The sequence below is a fragment of the Platalea leucorodia genome (assembly GCF_965183815.1).
Source record: "Platalea leucorodia genome assembly, chromosome: 6".
Lineage (NCBI taxonomy): Eukaryota > Metazoa > Chordata > Aves > Pelecaniformes > Threskiornithidae > Platalea > Platalea leucorodia.
Window position 1 is genome coordinate 78,822,058 of NC_138828.1, and position 16,840 is coordinate 78,838,897.

General features: G+C 52.7%; 1 protein-coding gene across 1 annotated transcript; it reads left to right on the top strand.

Annotated features, from left to right (window-relative positions):
- Positions 1-1,163: 1,163 nt before the first annotated feature.
- Positions 1,164-6,173, top strand: NKX1-1 (NK1 homeobox 1; the record flags this gene model as incomplete). Its single annotated transcript, XM_082315546.1, has 2 exons — positions 1,164-1,638; positions 5,371-6,173. The coding sequence occupies 2 exons, from the start codon at positions 1,164-1,166 to the stop codon at positions 6,171-6,173; spliced, it is 1,278 nt and encodes a 425-aa protein (XP_082171672.1).
- Positions 6,174-16,840: the final 10,667 nt, after the last annotated feature.

The window sequence follows — 16,840 nt, forward strand, 5'->3', positions numbered from 1 at the left end:
GGAAATTAGGTAGGGGAAGAAATTCGAGGTTTATAACTCACAGATAACTTCTATTCCTATCTCTTCATTTTCCATAATTAAAATCACTTTTAATAAGAGAGGGTTTGGCTTTTTTCTCCTTTTTTCGCCGAAAGTGGAAGTTAGGTCTGGTTATCGCTTTACCACTGCTTGGGAGGGAACAGACCTTTTCTCCCAGTTACTCAGAATTTATTGATCGTCGTGTTTTGTCTTGTGCCGTTTAAAGGTATTCATTTTCTCCCAGCACTTACATTTGATATTTAATTTTCATTAATTAGCTAGGGGAGAGAGAGAAGCGCGGGTGCCTGGGAGGGGGCGCGGGGCCGCGGACACAAGCCCCGCTCCAACCACTAAACCTCCGTCCCTAATTTTCTCCTTTTGTTCTAATTTAATAAAACCAGCGGGGAAGGGAAACAGGTGCGGGGCTGACACCTCCGAGCCCCCCCGCGCACACAATCCCCTTTTGACCATCCAACTCCACTGTTAGGGATGGAAGACCTTAAGTTCCCATTTTCTGTGTATAATATCTTCTTTATATTGATCCCGCAATTATTTAAAAGAAAGCGTCATCTCCTCCCACTTCTCCAAATAAGGCTATTTAGATGCTTTCCAGATGAGTGGAGGTGTGCTGAAACAGAGCTGACAGCCAAGTATATCACGGCCAGCACCATCCTTCATTCGCTCTCTCCCTCTCTGCCCCCCTCCCCCCGGCACACACTTCCACCGTCTCTCTCCTCCAGTGATGAAGATTACAGACTATTACGGGCAAGAGATTAATTTGTAGCCAATTACAACCCAGTGCTAAATATGAATGCATAAATAAGATACAGCCTTGCCTCTGTGTGTATGTGTGCGGGGGCGGGGGGGGCAGGAGTGCCCGGGCAGCCTGGTGAGGATGATGAGAAGGAAGAAGGAGCAGCTGAGTGGAGGCTCTGAGCCGAGCATCACCTTGTGAGTCCCTGCCTCCCCCGGCGGCTGCCGGCCGGCTGGACCCGGGGAGCTGAAGGCAGCGGCTGGTCCCTGAGCCGGAGCGGGGCCGGGGAGGAGTTTCCAGCCCAACTTCGCCGGAGGAAGGCGGGGGGGAGAGCAAGGGGGGGGGGGGGGGGGGGGAGAAGTTGCAACCGAGAGGGGCTCTGCAAAGAGTCATGAATGTGAGCAGAGACAAGGTCGGTGACATCTCCATCCCGGCAGCGGCAGCCGCGGCGGTGACAGCCCCCGCAGCCGCGGCCGGCATCGGCGGGGAGCCCTGCGGCTTGCACGGGGAAGGCATGGACAGCCATGGGGAGCCGCGGCTCTCGGCCGGCGGCGAGCTGCCGCTCTTCTCCTGCCCTGGAAATAGGGACAGGCAAGGGGACAACCAGAGCAACACCCCCGGACAAGAGGGGGCAGTGGCCGCGCTGCCCATGGTGCACAGAACCACCTCCTTCTCCGTGCTCGACATCCTGGACCCTAACAAATTCAACAGCAAACGGAGGCAGTGCGCGGTCTTGTACAAATCGGTGGGGACCGAGTTCACGCTGGGGGCGGAGGATAAGCCCGAGGACTCAGGGACGGAGCTGGCCCAGCAAAAGGCTCTCGCCGAAGATTTCGACACTTGCAAGAAGTCCGCAGACCTGATCAGTAAGTAGGTCTGGGGGCTCGGAGCCCCCCGGCTCCCCCGGGGAAGGGGCTTGCATGCTTTGGAGGACCCCCGCAGGCAGCCGGGGCGCCGGGGCCAGCCGGCTCTCGGGGATGTGCAAACGCTCCCTGCGCTGCTGCTGCGAGGTGTAAAGAGGTGGGAAACTGTGCTAGGCTGGGGGGCGGAGGGACGGGAGCATCACCCCGGGGCCGGCGGCGTGGCCCCGGGCTCGGCACCGGCCGGGCTCCGCTCCCTGCCCTTGCCCCGGGGAGCCCGGCGGGGACACCCCGGGCTCTTCGACCCGTGCACCCCCGGGAGCGGCAGGCTCGGTCCCGGGGCTGCCGGGGCGGGGGGGGATCCCGCCATCCTCTTCCTCCTCCCGGGAAGAGGCAGCCCTGGGCGTGAGCTCCGGCTCAGGCAAACTTAGAAGCGGCTCCTGGAGCTGAGGCTTCGGAGGGCCGGAGCTCCGGCCCCGGGGAGGCGAAACCCTCTCTCCGTGCCCCCACTTCGCCTGGCTCTCCCCAGCCATTTATGACTTTTATCTCTCTCCTCCCCAGCCTCCAGACCCGCTCTCCCCATCCTTCCCCCCCCTGCACCCTACCGCCCGTTGCTCTGGGCGACAGATTCAATTTTCTCTCTCCCCTTGGCTTTTTTTTAGGACAAATCAGACTAATTGTGACAAAATGCTGGTTATCTCTGGAAAAACAATTAAATTCCTTCGATTACATTTAAGGTAAAATGTGCTTAGCAGCGTAAAGAGGCTGGATAATGGGGGAAATCGCCCCAGAGTGGCATGTAGGACTGCCTGGATCGATATCCTATTATCGAATCGTGCATATCTCTTTCAAGCACCTTGCAAACTCTTCCCTAACATCTAAATTATAGGGTCAAAATTCGGATAATTACTCGATTAAAACCTATTACACTTATTAGGGCTCGCTATTGATCGGGAATTGCATTCGACCCAAGCGCTAGATTGCTTTTTCTTTCTGGGTCCAAATATCCCAACTTTCTCACCTCTAAACACCTCGGCTCTGGGGAGATCGGAGCGTTTCGGGGAAAAGACGGCACTTGTGAAAAATATCTGTAGCTATTCTGTGTCCTGAGAGGGGAGAGAAGGGGCGGATAAACTTCTCGGGAAGGGAAAAATAATTTCTCCGTGTCTGGGGCGGGAGAGGAGGACTCGGAGCTTTCTCATCCCGCCATAGCACGACTCTTTCAATTAAAATTAGGCAGCGAAAGAGGTCTGGAATCTGCTCCAGCCCGAGCTTTTTACAACAGACGCATTTTTAATCTCTAAAGCAAAAGCAGGAACGGGGCGCTAATAGAATTCAAAAGAGATTTTTAAAAGCCGTGCCTAGCTGGGGTAATTATTCGTCTAAACTCATCTGACTTTTGTCATACTAAAAAGATCTGGGCGATCAGAAAGACTGACGAGGTCAGCCTATCGCTAATCTCACGCTTTTATCTCCAGACAAGGCGAGAAATGCGACTCTCTCCCTCCTTTAAGACTAAATACCTTGGGAGGCATGGGGGAGCGGGGCGCTTCGCCTGCCGCCCGGCCCCTGGGCACCCGGCTCCCGCCGCCTCCCTGCTCCGTGAAGCGGCAACAGCCGCGAATAGAGCCGGGACTGCTCGAAAAGCACGAAATTTAATTCCTCTCTTTCCCCATCGGAATCAATATTAGCTCGAGCAGCGGGTTAATTCGGGAGAAGTCTTCCGAAAAGGAGCTCTGGGCAGAAAAGTCCCACCGGCCGGAGGATGCCAGGGCAAGAGGGCAGCGAAAACAGCTCGCACCCCGCTCGTAAAACTCCTTTAGTGTGAAAACTAACAGTGAAAACTCCGTATCAAATGAACATTTAACATCTTCCAGAAACAAAATCGCGAATCCAGCCTCAATCTCCGTCGCCAATTGTATTCGCTCTGCGTTTTTCTCTTTAAAGACAATTTTAGTTGAGCTACGGCTGGGATTTCCTGGAGTTTACTGGAAAAAATCAACTCCAAACCACCAAGTGCCCGTTCCCTGGCCGGTGTGGGCGAAAGCGACGGGTGCTGGCGTTGCCCCCAGTCCCCAGATCTGCCCCCCACCCGTACCTACACCATTTAGAAACTCTTGTTAAAAAAAAGAAAAAAGAGGCGCCGCGGCTTACAGCAGGTCCCACAGGGTGCGGGATGCCGGTGGGGACCAAGGGGGAGCCCGGCCGGGCTCGCAGCCGGGCACGGCGGCGACCGGTCCTGGTTTCTGGTCGCCGATTTGAACAGAGAGCTGGAAAGGGCTCTTAATGAAGCCCGAGAAATTAAGGGATGTTTTCCTGGCGAAGAGGATTACACTAAACTTCTCTGCCCCCTTTTTCTCCCAATGAGCCGGCCATACCCGACGTTAGCCGAAATCACCGCCTTGGACCAAACACTTTTTTTTTTTTTTTTTAAACACTTCTAATCTTCTAGACGGGCTTTAGGGTGTCCGGCGTTAGGATACGCACCGAGTTGGAGATGCAACAGCGTGTTCAGGTTTTTTGAGACTTAAAAACAACTCAAGTACGCACGGGATAAGGGTGACAGGCGAGCGATTCGCTTTCTAGCTGCATATCGCGGTTAACCAAGCTAAAGGAGCCCTTGATCAGGGGGCTCCCGGAGCTGCACCCCCGTTGCAGGTGCGAGTGGAGGGCAGTTTAGGGGTGTCTGAAAGCTGAGAAGGCTGGCAGCTGTGGGCCTGAGCCCCCGGGCCGCCCGCGGAGCCCCCGCGGCCCCGTCCCGGCGGGCTGCGAGCCCCGGGCGGCGGCAGGGGCCGGCTCCCTGGACAACGCCGTTTGCGTCCAGGCTTCCTAATGACGGAACCGTCAGCAAAAGTCCAACAGCCTTAAATATCGGATAATTACCCTCTTCTCCGGTGGAGACCCGTTAATTGGAGCGTAATATAAACTCAAATAAATTAAATGACCGTTAACTAGTTTGTACATTACACGAAATGAGTTTAATTAAGTTTGTATCTGCTCTGCTAATCAATACAAGTATTTACTCCACTTTAATACTTCCATCTGAGGAAGTGACAAGAGGTCAAACGGGGCGAAGAAAGGGTTAAAAACGCCGGAGCAAAAGCCAGCAGATCTCCCACCGACGCGGAGATTTCCGTCACCACAACTGTCAGAAGCGATGTGACACCTTTGCTGCCCGCTTCCAGGTCCCGGCTGCCTCGGCCCGGGCGGGGAGCGCCGGGGCTTCCCCCCCCGGCCGGCCCCGGGGCCCCCCCGTTGCCTTCCCAAAGGCCTCCCCGGCCGCTGCTCTGTGGGAAGGGGGGTGCACCCCTGCCCCGGCCGGGTCTCGGTGCCAGCTCCCGCCGAAGATGGGCGGCTCGGTCAGGGCAGCGCTGGCAAAGTCTCCCCGGGCCGGACAGCCCCTCCCCGGCCCCCGCGGCGGCTCCCAGCCCCGTCCCGGCCGCTGCCGAGCAGCTCCTCGCCCCCTCCGCAGCCGGCTGAGCGGCGGCCGCGGGCGGAGCGCCCCGGGGGAGCCGGGCAGGGCGGCCCCGCTCCCCGAGCCGCCCCGTCCCCGCAGCAGCGGGGGTGCCCGGCGGGTGCGTGGGCCCCACGGCCGGGCAGAGCCCCGCGGGGCCGCTTTCTCCCCGCGGCCCTCACCCCGGGAGGCAGCACCGGAGGGGACGGGGGTCGGGACCGGGCTGGGGCTGGGGCTGGGTCCGGCGGCGGCGAGGCCTAACGGCGACTGTCGCTTCTCCGCAGAGGACGGCGAGCTCTACAAGGCCGAGGAGTGCGACCTCGACTACAGCAGCCGGCCGAGCCGCAGCCCCGACAGCGAGCTGCCGGACGACGAGGAGCTGTGCAGCGAGGAGAGCAGCAGCAGCAGCAGCACGGCAGCGCCCGGCGAGGCCGACCCGGGCCAGCTCCAGGCCGAGGCGGGCGAGGCGGGCGCCGTCCCAGCCCCGCCGCCCCCGCCGCCTCCCCCGCCTCCCCCGGCGGCCCAGCAGCCGGCGGCGGCTGGCGGCGGCGGGCCGCAGGGCCAGCAGGCCAAGCCCAAGAGGAAGCGGACGGGCTCGGACTCCAAGTCGGGGAAGCCCCGGCGGGCTCGGACAGCTTTCACCTACGAGCAGCTGGTGGCGCTGGAGAACAAGTTCAAGTCTACGCGGTACCTGTCGGTCTGCGAGCGCCTCAACCTGGCGCTGTCCCTCAGCCTGACCGAGACGCAGGTGAAGATCTGGTTCCAGAACCGCCGCACCAAGTGGAAGAAGCAGAACCCGGGGGCCGACACCAGCGCGCCCACCGGCGGCGGCGGCGGCGGGGGCGGCGCGGCGGGCGGCGGGCTGGGCGGCGGGGGGCTGGCGGGGGGGCTCAGCCCCCTCAGCCACTCGCCACCCATGGGCAACCCGCTCTCCATGCACGGCCCCGGCAGCTACGCCGGGCACCCCGCCGGCGGGCTGGTGTGCGCCGCCCAGCTGCCCTTCTTGCCCAGCCCCGCCGTCCTCTCGCCCTTCGTCCTGGGCTCGCAGACTTACGGCGCTCCGGCTTTCTACACCCCGCACCTATAAGCCCGACGCCCCTTCCTCCTCCTCGCCCCCCGGCCCCGGCCCGCTGCACCCCGCCGCCCCTCAGGGCGCTCGGGGGACCGGTCGCCGTGCGGCTTCCCCCCCCCCCCCCCCAAAGGTGAATCCAAGGGCCCCGGGAGGGGAAGGGGCTGCCAGGCGCCCCCGGCCACCGCCCGCCAGCCTTTCTACGGCCCTTTTTATACGCGATGTGTCCGGACTGCGCTTCTGAGGGGAGGAGGAGGAGGAGAACCTCCCTCCCCCGTGTACATACGAGTAGATGTAAATCATCGTTACCCGTATTTTTATGTTCACCGTCCCTCGTTGCTGTGTGAGTCTGATTTTTTTTAATTATTATTATTATTATTTTGGCTTCGTTTTTCTTCTGGTCTGACCACTCGTAAAAGACTTTAAAGAAAAAAAAAAAAAAGCTTATGTACCCATTTGACTCTCAGGGTAAAACAGAGAACTATCAGTCCCGTCCCTCGACGCCGCGGAGGCAAGGACGCGCCGCTCCCGCCCGTGACCTCACGGCGATGACGGTGGTTTTTTACAGGCGCCGCGCGGGCCCGGGGGCGCCGCGGCGGGCAGGCGGGCAGCGGCGCCGGGGCCGGCGGCCGGGGCTGGGTTTTTTACGTTAATCATTTCTGTATATTTCTGGTTGTTACAAGGAAAAAAAAAAAAGTTTTAACTTTATAATTAATGTATAAGGACTGGGAGTAACGAGCAAGAGATGATATAGAAAGCACTTTGTTTGCTAAACACTTTAAATCAATCAATAAACTGTAAGGAAAAGGCGGCTTTCCGTGGTGCTGAGTCCCTGGGTTTCGGCTGAGTTTTTGTAGGAAAAGTTTCCTCTGGAAAACGCCCGGCTCGGGAGCCCTTCGGAGGGGTGGCTGCGCCGTCCTTTTCTCCTCTCCTTTCCTCTGAGAGCGTATTTCTCAGACGCAAATAAACTTTATTCTTCTTGTACGAGAGAGGGGATTTCCCTTCTTAGTGCCCTCGTTTGCGTTTTCTTAATTGGCTTTGCCGATTGCTGTTGTACAATATTAAGAAAAAAAAAAAAAAAACAAACCAAACCACTTTTTTTTGTCGTAGAGAATCCGAGATCTCGCCTGTGTTTCCGCAGGCGGGGAGTCCAATATTTTGGATTTATGTAAAGTTAATAAATCGGCTCTTTCATTCAGATTCCGCTACTTTAAAAAATAAAGCACTCTTTCCATCGCCTCTCCGCTGCTTACTTTTAAATTAGTTTCAAAGCCGGTCTTTTATAGTCCTTAGTTTATTTTTTTTTCTTTTCTTAATTTCAAGGGAAGAGCCTGTAACCGCCCTGAGCGGCCGCCGCTGTGACACCGCCTTCCAGCCCGGTGCCAAAGGGACGCGGCTCTCCCTTCCCACCCTCCCTGCGCGATTCCCAAGTTCACGCCGGGGAAGAGCTCTCTCTTTCCACTAATCTTTTTTTTTATTATTATTATTTTTTCCGCCCAGGGGCAATTTTAAGAAACCAGCGCTTTCCGGAGCGATTTTGGGGAGGAAAGAGGGGGGATGAGAGCTGCGCACCCCGCACCCCCCCGCCTCCCGCCCCGCGGCCGGGGTGCCCGGGCTCCGCTCCCCCCGCCTCCTTCCCCCAGGTCCCTCCCTGGGGTCCCCACCGTGGGTCAGGTCCCGCACCCCCACGGTAGAAAGAAAATACTTGAGCCCTCCCGTGGAAATAAAACCTGCCGCCGTGGCTGCTGTTACAGGCAAAGGGCGAGTGGAGCCGGCCCGCGGTGCAGCCCCGAAGGGGCGGTGGTGGCCAGCGGCCGGGTGGGTGCTGGAGCTCAGCAGCCCGGGGGAGATGCGGGGAGACGCGGGCACCCCAGCTCCGCGCCGGGCGTTCACCTCCCCGCGTTCAGAAGCGTGCAAGCGCCACAAGTCTCGGAGCAGACTCATCTGCATTTGTGAAAAGAAGAACTTTTACCATAAAAGATGTTCTGAAGTAAATTCTCAGGGAAAAACATTACAAGTCGTGCTTGGAGCACAGCCCTGTACAGCTTTTACTGGTAGGAGAAAACCAGCTAAACTGGGAAACGGATACCCAGGAGAGTCTCCCACACTAAAACTAACGCCTTACTGACCAGGTTTGAGCTAGCGCTACTAGCAGTTGAACGGTTAGCTCAGATGGGACGTGACCCAGCTTAATTAAGAGATATATCAAACCCTGTCTACACACCGGGAACCCCAGACAATTCCCCCAGGTGGAAAATAATTCAGCTCCACCAGGGAGCTGCTCAGAGCTTGGGAGCAGATGATTCTCCTACTCCAGGTCAGTTAGCATCCTGCCAGCGAAGCCTGTTCATGTGAGTGTTATTACTCACAGCTGTTGGATGAAGGAGTTGGTTAGCCTGAGATTCCTAGTCATTAAACTCGATTTAACAAGGCTTCTCACGTTTTATAGCAGCGCTGAAAAGAGAGCCGCAGGTATCTTTCTCAGCATAGTTTAGGATGTTATTGATAATCCTTGCTCGAACGCCTCATCCAGGGGTCTGATCTCACAGAAGTGGAGAGCAAAACTGCAAAGCCTCAGCTCTAGCGCTTGCCTTCCCCGCAGCGCAGCCCGGGCAGCAGCGCAGAGCACAGCGTGCTCTCCAGCCTCGGGTCGGAGGATGTTGTCCCTATGCAGAGGCCGTTTACAGCATCGGCACCAAAGAGCTAACTCTCAAACGACGCTCCCTGGACCTGCAGCCGGTTCGTGGCGTTGGATCAGACCGCACGGTTACAGACTCACCAGTGAGAAGCTTGATGGTATCAGCACAGGGCAGCTGTTGAGAAACATCGCTGGTCTGAACGCTCAGCCCCCCGTGCACTAACGCTAAGCGCTCTCACCTGCCTGAACATCCCAGCTCCTTCATCCATGTTCCTGCCCATTAATACCCTGGCTCTCTAGGAGAGCAAAACTGGTTACAGGCTTGATGCAGCAATTTGAGGTTATCATACCAAGGGGATCCCACTAGACAGTCATAAAAGGTCCCCAGAGCTCCTGCACGGACGCCCCAGCAAGGCCCAGCAACCGATTCCCACGCGTCCTACCCGATGCAGCTCCAGCACGCAGCTTTTGGGAGGGATGCAGCTTGTTTTCAGCGAGTCGCCAATGAGAACAAGAGACCCTGCTGCAGCATAAGGAGAATCATCTGCTGACCAAGGGAAAGATGGTTATGGCACAAGCAGGAGGTGTTTGCGCTGGTTCATTCTGTGAGTTAATTTTTTTCTTAATTACTTTATTATTCATTCATAAAATTTAGCGTTAGGGGATTGAGAATGCAGAATACATTCAAGAGAAGATTTAGCAAAGCGTTTGCCAGAGGACAAATTCTCATCTCCGATACACTGAGCAGCACGTTCCGAGTCCAAGTCAGTATTTTCAAGTGACGTCTTTGGCACGTGCCAAAGATCTGGGCATCGCCGTATTTTTGAACTAATTCCCATGGGGTCAATGTTAAATCCAAGGATGCAAACCTGTATTAGTGAGAAATGATTCAGATATTAATTGCATTTTACCCTTGTTCACTCTATGACTGAATGAGGTAAAAAGAGAAGGAAACCGCATCTATTTTACTTCAAATATTTCAGCTTATACTGAACAGGTTTCAGTTGCCCACATTCACTGAACAAACAGCGGTAAAAAGTCCTACAATCAAAATAACAGAAAAAAGCACGTAAATACAGACAGATGCATTCCAAGTGACTAGGGGATAATGGAAATATTTTGGAATATTTTGTGTCATTGCTTACACACAACAGGCAAGGATGTTACACCAAATCATCGGAAAGCAGCGCTCTATATTACCGCCCCCCAACATTTCTTGGTGTTATTTCCAGTTGAGCAGGGCATGTGGGTTTAGTGACTTACTTACTTTTTTAGGTGAATTCTTAGGGTTTTTTCACACGTATTGTAGACCTTCTGTTTCAGCCTGAACTTGCAGTCACGTTAGTGTTTCTATTCTTATACTACATAAGCAAAATGTTAAAAATAAAGTTTTGTCTGTATGAACTTAGATCCATTTCCCAAAAACACACTGTGATGTCTGCTTGTGCTCTGCTATAGTGGCAAATACCCATTAACTCCCATGTTATACGTATAAAATTGTTCTGCTCAAACATAGATGTATTAAATACTCAAAGGAAGATTATTTTACAATGTCTGGGCAGTTCTGGTCTTCAGGTTCTGTCTCAAAGAGTAAGCAAGCAAATATGGTTGATGTAGAGCCTTTCTTAAGAGCAAATACAACTAAGATTTTTTATGATATTGGAAGATTTGCTGGACTCTGGGATGTAAACCAAGGCACAGATCAGAGCGGACACTGAAGACGAAGGGGACAGGCAAATAAAGAAATGGGATCCAAATCAGTTTGTCTCACAAAGTGGGTTTACATAAATCCCATTCTTCTCTATCTATCTGGTGCGTTTCTGTAAACTTTTTTTTCCCTTCTGCCCATGTCGTTTTGTGCCACGCGCTCGCCTGACAGAGGCGTCTCAGGTGGACAGAATGATGGTTGTCACAGTGAAAACAACCCTGACAGTAAGAGCTCTTTCTACTTTCCTGATGCTGTCTGGCAGAGATGTGAATTCATCATACAGAATAAGCTTCACAGCAGCCGGGGAGGTTATCACAGCATCGGAAAGCTATCGCTGCTAAATCTGCAGTGTCCATTCAGGGGGAATCCTGTGGATGCTGGAAATCCTGGGGATGCTCCCTGTATCCATAGAGAAACACCAAGGACACAGAGGGCAACTCACGGTCAGGACCCAAAAATCTGGGCATGCAGGGTCAGGCAATGTGACAAACAGCAGCGAAATCTGATCTATGATTTACTAATTTAATCTCATTATATGACAAATCCTCAGCTAGCTAAAACCGTCACTCCACCCAAAGTGCTAGGCTTCACTTTAAAATACATCTTTTATATTTTCTTCTCCGTGATGTCACAAAGCAGAAAGAGTTTACAGTGACAACAAAGGAGGGATGACACTACAGCAAAGGACTGCCAGGCACAGAAATATTCATGTGAGATGATGATTGACACAATAAAGATTCACCCCTCTTCAGTAAACTGCTGCTTTTTTAAGAGAAGGAAAATAAATCTACTAACCTCGGTACAAATGCCTCGATTATTGCTCATTTTCTTTCTTTTTTTTTTTTCCCCCCATAACCACACACGTACATTACAAGAACTTGTCTTGCACAGAAAGGGGCTCACTCCCATCTTTCCATCCCTACTGTAGGCAGGGTGATGAGCTTTATTGCCTCTGCCTTGGTCCCCAGCGACGGCGCGAGAGGAAGAGGGTGTTCGGATGAGCGGGCGGGAGGGCTTTTTCAGCTCCTTGTGTTGACCAAGAGTTTCTAGTACCAAGCTGCACTCTCTCTGGCCTGTTAAATATGTCGAGATTTGCGATTAAAAATGTTCTTTGGGACTCACAGCACCAGGACTGCGCCCTGTAGTGATGGTTTTGAGTGAAATAGCGTGTTTGCTCTGAGCACGCTCTGCAGCACACCTGATCACACGCTCGTTTGCCGCTTCTGCTTCAGCCTTGGGGAAAATAAAGGCTCACGCACGTGTGGAGGCAACATTTCATTTCAGCCCTAGGAAAAACCTGTGGCAGACTGTCCTCCTGGTGCTGTTAGCCTTCAACAGCGAAAAATACTATTACAAAAATTCAAAGATATCCAAAAGCAATTTCCGAACAAGCAGAATCATACGTTATATTTCCATATACCTTTTATAGTGCGCGAGGATAAGAGTGGCTCCATAATGGCATTATAAATATAGCAAATTAATGGTGGATGCAATGCCAACACCTTGTCATTATGCAAATTGGAATGTCGGCAGAAATGGTTATTCAACAGTCCCTTTCAAAGTAACCAGACGCCTAATGCTGCTCATTACATCTAAACTAATTAGCACCACATTTAAACAATTTTAATAAGCTTTTTCCTTAACCCCTTGACAGAGGGGATTCTTGATGCTAATGCAAAAACATAGGAGCGCTTGGCACAGGAGCGCTGGGGTTTTGCACTGACAGGCGGAAAAGCGAGGGGAAGCCTACCCAAACAGCCAAACAACAATATTTAAGCTACAGACACTTAGGGACAGAGAAACAGATTGCACACGAGTAAAGTCTGGCTCAGTTTGCCCAGGCTCTGGAGCAGCCTGTCACTAGCACAACCACCACCGTGCCCTCCTCCCAACACGGCAGAGCCTGCTCCCAGACCGCTCTCCTGAGCTGGTACTACATTTAGGCTCTGTACTACCCAGGCCTAGCTAATAGGAAAGGCTTAGCAAGGACATGAATTAATTTCTTTCTCCACTCCATCAGCTTTGAAGGAGAGGAAGAGGAGGGAAAGGGTCAATTCAGAATCATGAGTAATTAATAGCTCTCTCCCCTTCTTTTCCTTCAGGGGTAGCATCAGACTCCCGCAGTTGGAAGGGCAACAACTTTGTCCCACAGGTCACAATTTGTCCAGCTGCCAGGCAGAGCCAGCTCTCACCTGCATGTATTTTCCAGGGGACGTGCTAAGTTTCGGGACCGCTAGCATCTCTCCCAGCTGAAGGGGTCACCAGTGCTGCTGGATGGGGAGGGTCCAGACTGGTCTTGATCTAGGCTGCTGCTCTGAGGCCTTAGCCTCTGCTGGGGTGTCGTGGTTTAACCCCAGCCAGCAACTAAGCACGACAAAGCTGCTCGCTTGCTCCCCCCCGTTGGGATGGGGGAGAGAATCGGAAGGGTAAAAGTGAGAAAACTCATGGGTTGAAATAAAGACAGTTGTTTAACAGGTAAAGCAAAAGCCACGCATGCGCAAGCAAAACAAAACAAGGAATTCTTTCCCTCCTTCCCATCGGCAGGCAGGTGCTCAGCCATCTCCAGGAAAGCAGGGCTCCATCACGCGTAACGGTGACTTGGGAAGCCAAACACCATTGCTCCGAACGTCCCCACCTTCCTTCTTCTTCCCCCAGCTTTCTATGTTGAGCATGACGCCATATGGTACGGAACAGCCCTTTGGGCAGTTGGGCTCAGCTGTCCCAGCCGTGTCCCCTCCCAGCTTCTTGTGCACCCCCAGCCTCCTCGCTGGTGGGGTGGGGTGAGGAGCAGAAAAGGCCTTGACTCTGTGTAAGCGCTGCTCAGCAGTAACGAAAACGTCCCTGTGTTATCAACACTGTTTCCAGCACAAATCCAAAACATAGCCCCATGGTAGCTACTGTGAAGAAAATTAACTCTACCCCAGCCAAAACCAACACGCGGGGCTTCCCACCCTTTCTTAAGTCATAGAATCACAGAATGGTTTGGGTTGGAAGGGACCTTAAAGATCACCTTGTTCCAACCCCCCTGCCATGGGCAGGGACACCTTCCACTAGACCAGGTTGCTCAAAGCCCCATCCAGCCTGGCCTGGATTTCAATTCAGTCCTCAATTTCTGCAGAGGATTTTGTAACAGAAAGCACCGTCCCCACATCCATTTAAGAGGGAGGCTTCCAGGGCTCTGAATGTAGCAACAGGCTCTAATTTCTCTCACGAGCCTTTCACCATCTTTCTCTGTAATCCTCCTGTGTCCTCATCCCACACCCTGCCAGCTGTTCAAGGTCTGCACTGATGTGGCACAGCTGTGCCACCCTGGGCCAGACGGCCATGAAACCCGCTGAGCTGTGGGAGACCTGAGGGGGTCTCCACCCTGAACCCTCCCGCTGGGTGTGGGGGAACTGCGTTTAGGTGGGGTCCCTTGCCTGAGCTGGGCTGTATAGGTGCTGTGCTTGGCTTTGGACCTTACCGAGCCTCACCCTGATCTTGCCCTCAGACCTGCCTTTTATCTCGGAGGGGTTTCAGGTAATTGCTGACTGGTGGCTGGCTCTGTTACTATCACCAAGCTTAGTTTTTGTTGTTTTTTTTTTTTGCTTGGGTGCTGTGGGATGGAGCTCCTTGTCGGGAAGGCCCTTGCCCTGCCTTCACCTTCTGCTCTGGCTCACCTCTCCCTGGTGCCTGGAGTCTCTGCCCTGTTTTTTCTTTCTCCCCTTGCCACAGCCTTGACTTCACTCTGCACTCCCAGCACTGTGGAGTTTTCCTGGGGCACCGCTCGGGGCAGAACTCTCTTTCATGACTCCAGATGCAAATTTAAGTGTTATTTTCACCCAGCAGCAGGATGCTGTTAATTGTTTTGGTTTTATTTAAATGTAACTGTCCCAGTGCATCCCAAAACAGACATATGGAGAAACTGGTCTCCAGTGGTTATCAGAATCATAGAATTGTTAAGGTTGGAAAAGACCTCTAAGATCATCAAGTCCAACCATTAACCTATCACTGCCAAGTCCACCACTAAGCCATGTCCTCGAGCACCACATCTCCCCGGCTTTTAAATACCTCCAGGGATGGGGACTCCACCACTTCCCTGGGCAGCCTGTGCCAGTGCCTGACTGACCTTTCAGTGAAGAATAACACCCTTCTCTCAGGCTTTGGTGTCCAAGAGGTCCTAAGGGCTGATCCTCTGGCTGGTGACAATTGCTATGAAGGAGCTCTTTCCTGAATCCATGAAACCCAGCAGTGTTTTTAATGGTGGGTGTCTACGGAATGAGGATCCAGATCCAGCCCTCCCTTGCCCCAGTCTGGGGACTGTAATCTGGAAGGCGCTTTTTTACCTTCTGTCTAGTCTCCTACATGAAGCATTTTTAGCTCCACTGTGGTTCAGTTTCAGTTCCCACAGGAGAACGGGTGATGTGAACAGTCTCCTTCCAGCTCCCTTGTGTTTAAGTTGCCTGTGGCTTGGGCTATCTCCTGCGACAGGACATGGGACTGTCACCTCTTAGGCTGAGAAGGGACCTGGGACTCCACCTCGCTTGAACCTGTGCTCCAGCATTATAGCTATTACGTGCACCATGATTGCCACTGCCTACTCAAAAAGCGTGATTTTTGTTAAAGGTAGGGTTTGGTGGGTGTTAGGCAAGGTGTGAAAATCCATGCCAGATCAAGCCTTCTCAAATGCTCATACAGTTCTTTCCCTGGGTCTCATTAGGCTCAAGCAAGAGCTCTGGTCTAGGCGGGAAGGCCAGGGCAGCTCACGGCAGGTGCAGACCCTTAGGGGCCCAGGAAACCTGATCCAGTTGTAGATGTCCCTGCCCATTGCAGGGGGGATGGACTGGATGGCCTTTAAAGGTCCCTTCCACCCCAAACCATTCTACGTTTCTAAGAAACGTAAGCACTTCTCAGGCTGCAGTTTTGGACGTGGGCACCTAGACCTTTCTTGAGCCACTTTGCAGAAGGTCCCTTCCTAGGCCTATTTGCTACTATCCATGGTCAGACTATCCTGTAAAGGCATGAACTTTTCCTATATGGTAGCAGCATTTCAAAAGGCGTGGTTTTAAATGACCAATTTTCATCACTTAAGTCCTGCTGTAACATCCAGATGTCCTTACCCTTTCTGACGCATAACCTACAGGTGCATTCACATCACCTCCCTGATTAAAACCATTAACGTGTTTAACCGCACTGGGTGAGCTGCAAACACAGCCGCACGAACAGCCAGGTATTTGCACGAGTGTTAGAAACCACCAGATGGCTACCTCTGCTAAACTGTTTTGATACACGCTGAATTGTCGCTGGCTGGGTTCCTGAGATTCAATCCTTCTTGCTTCTGGCTAGTAGCTCCTTACAATTAGGAACATCCTTACCGTCCGTTTCCACAGCCACTTTAAGTGAAACAGGTTTATTTTTTGTTTTCCACAAAAGAAAGATGTTGTTTTTCAATAATGTCCACTTTGAACTCACTGATGCCCTCCCCAACCCGCCAACTGTTTTACATGGCACAATGCATTGTCCATGCAGAACCGTTTACAGAACCATTGTCTCTGTCCTACTTCCAAAAAAGAAAAAAACCCCAAAATAAATAAATCTTTTAAACATAAATTCTAAGAGCTTTTAAGGGTTACAGTTTTCTAATAGAGATCTTCAGCCAGACCTGGGTTGCTAAAGCCAAGCCTCAAGTAAGTTTAGAGAAAACGAAATCGCAAGGTATCAAGCACAAGGTGAGTACGGGCCCACCATCCCGCCTCAGTACCTTCACAGGGGATGTGCTGGAGGATTGATTTTATTCAGAAGCCCAGCTCACAAACTCCATACCAAGCTCACTTATGTCACTAAGTGCTTTGCATTAGAGGGCCGGACCCTTCATTCCAGCCTTAAACAGCACTAAATTCATACGCGGTGCACTCTTTTCCTTCCAGGCTTTTACTTCCCAGATGCAGCCGTGCGCTCAGGTCCGAATAACCATGGAGAAGTCTTTGTTTTCAGCTCCTGTTCTACCACTGAAACAGCACTAGTTACAAAAGGATGACTGAGATGCATCAGCACAGCTCATTTCAGCTCAGAGTTACCGTCTCCTTTTAGAGGTACAGAGTATTCAACCTGGGTGACAGCTATTCACCTTAACAACACCCTAAGGGCCACATCACCCAAGGTGTTTCGGTAGCTGGAAATCATATGCAGTATCCCCAGTAAGTACAAGTAGGTTAGAGTACAACTGCAAAGGCATTCGAGAGAGTTACAAAGACAAAAACACACAGCAGAGATTTTGTGAATGATACTTCTATTTTTTTTATTTTTTATTTTTTTTTCAGAAGCCCTGAGGACAGGAATTAAAAAGTTCCAGTAGCAATG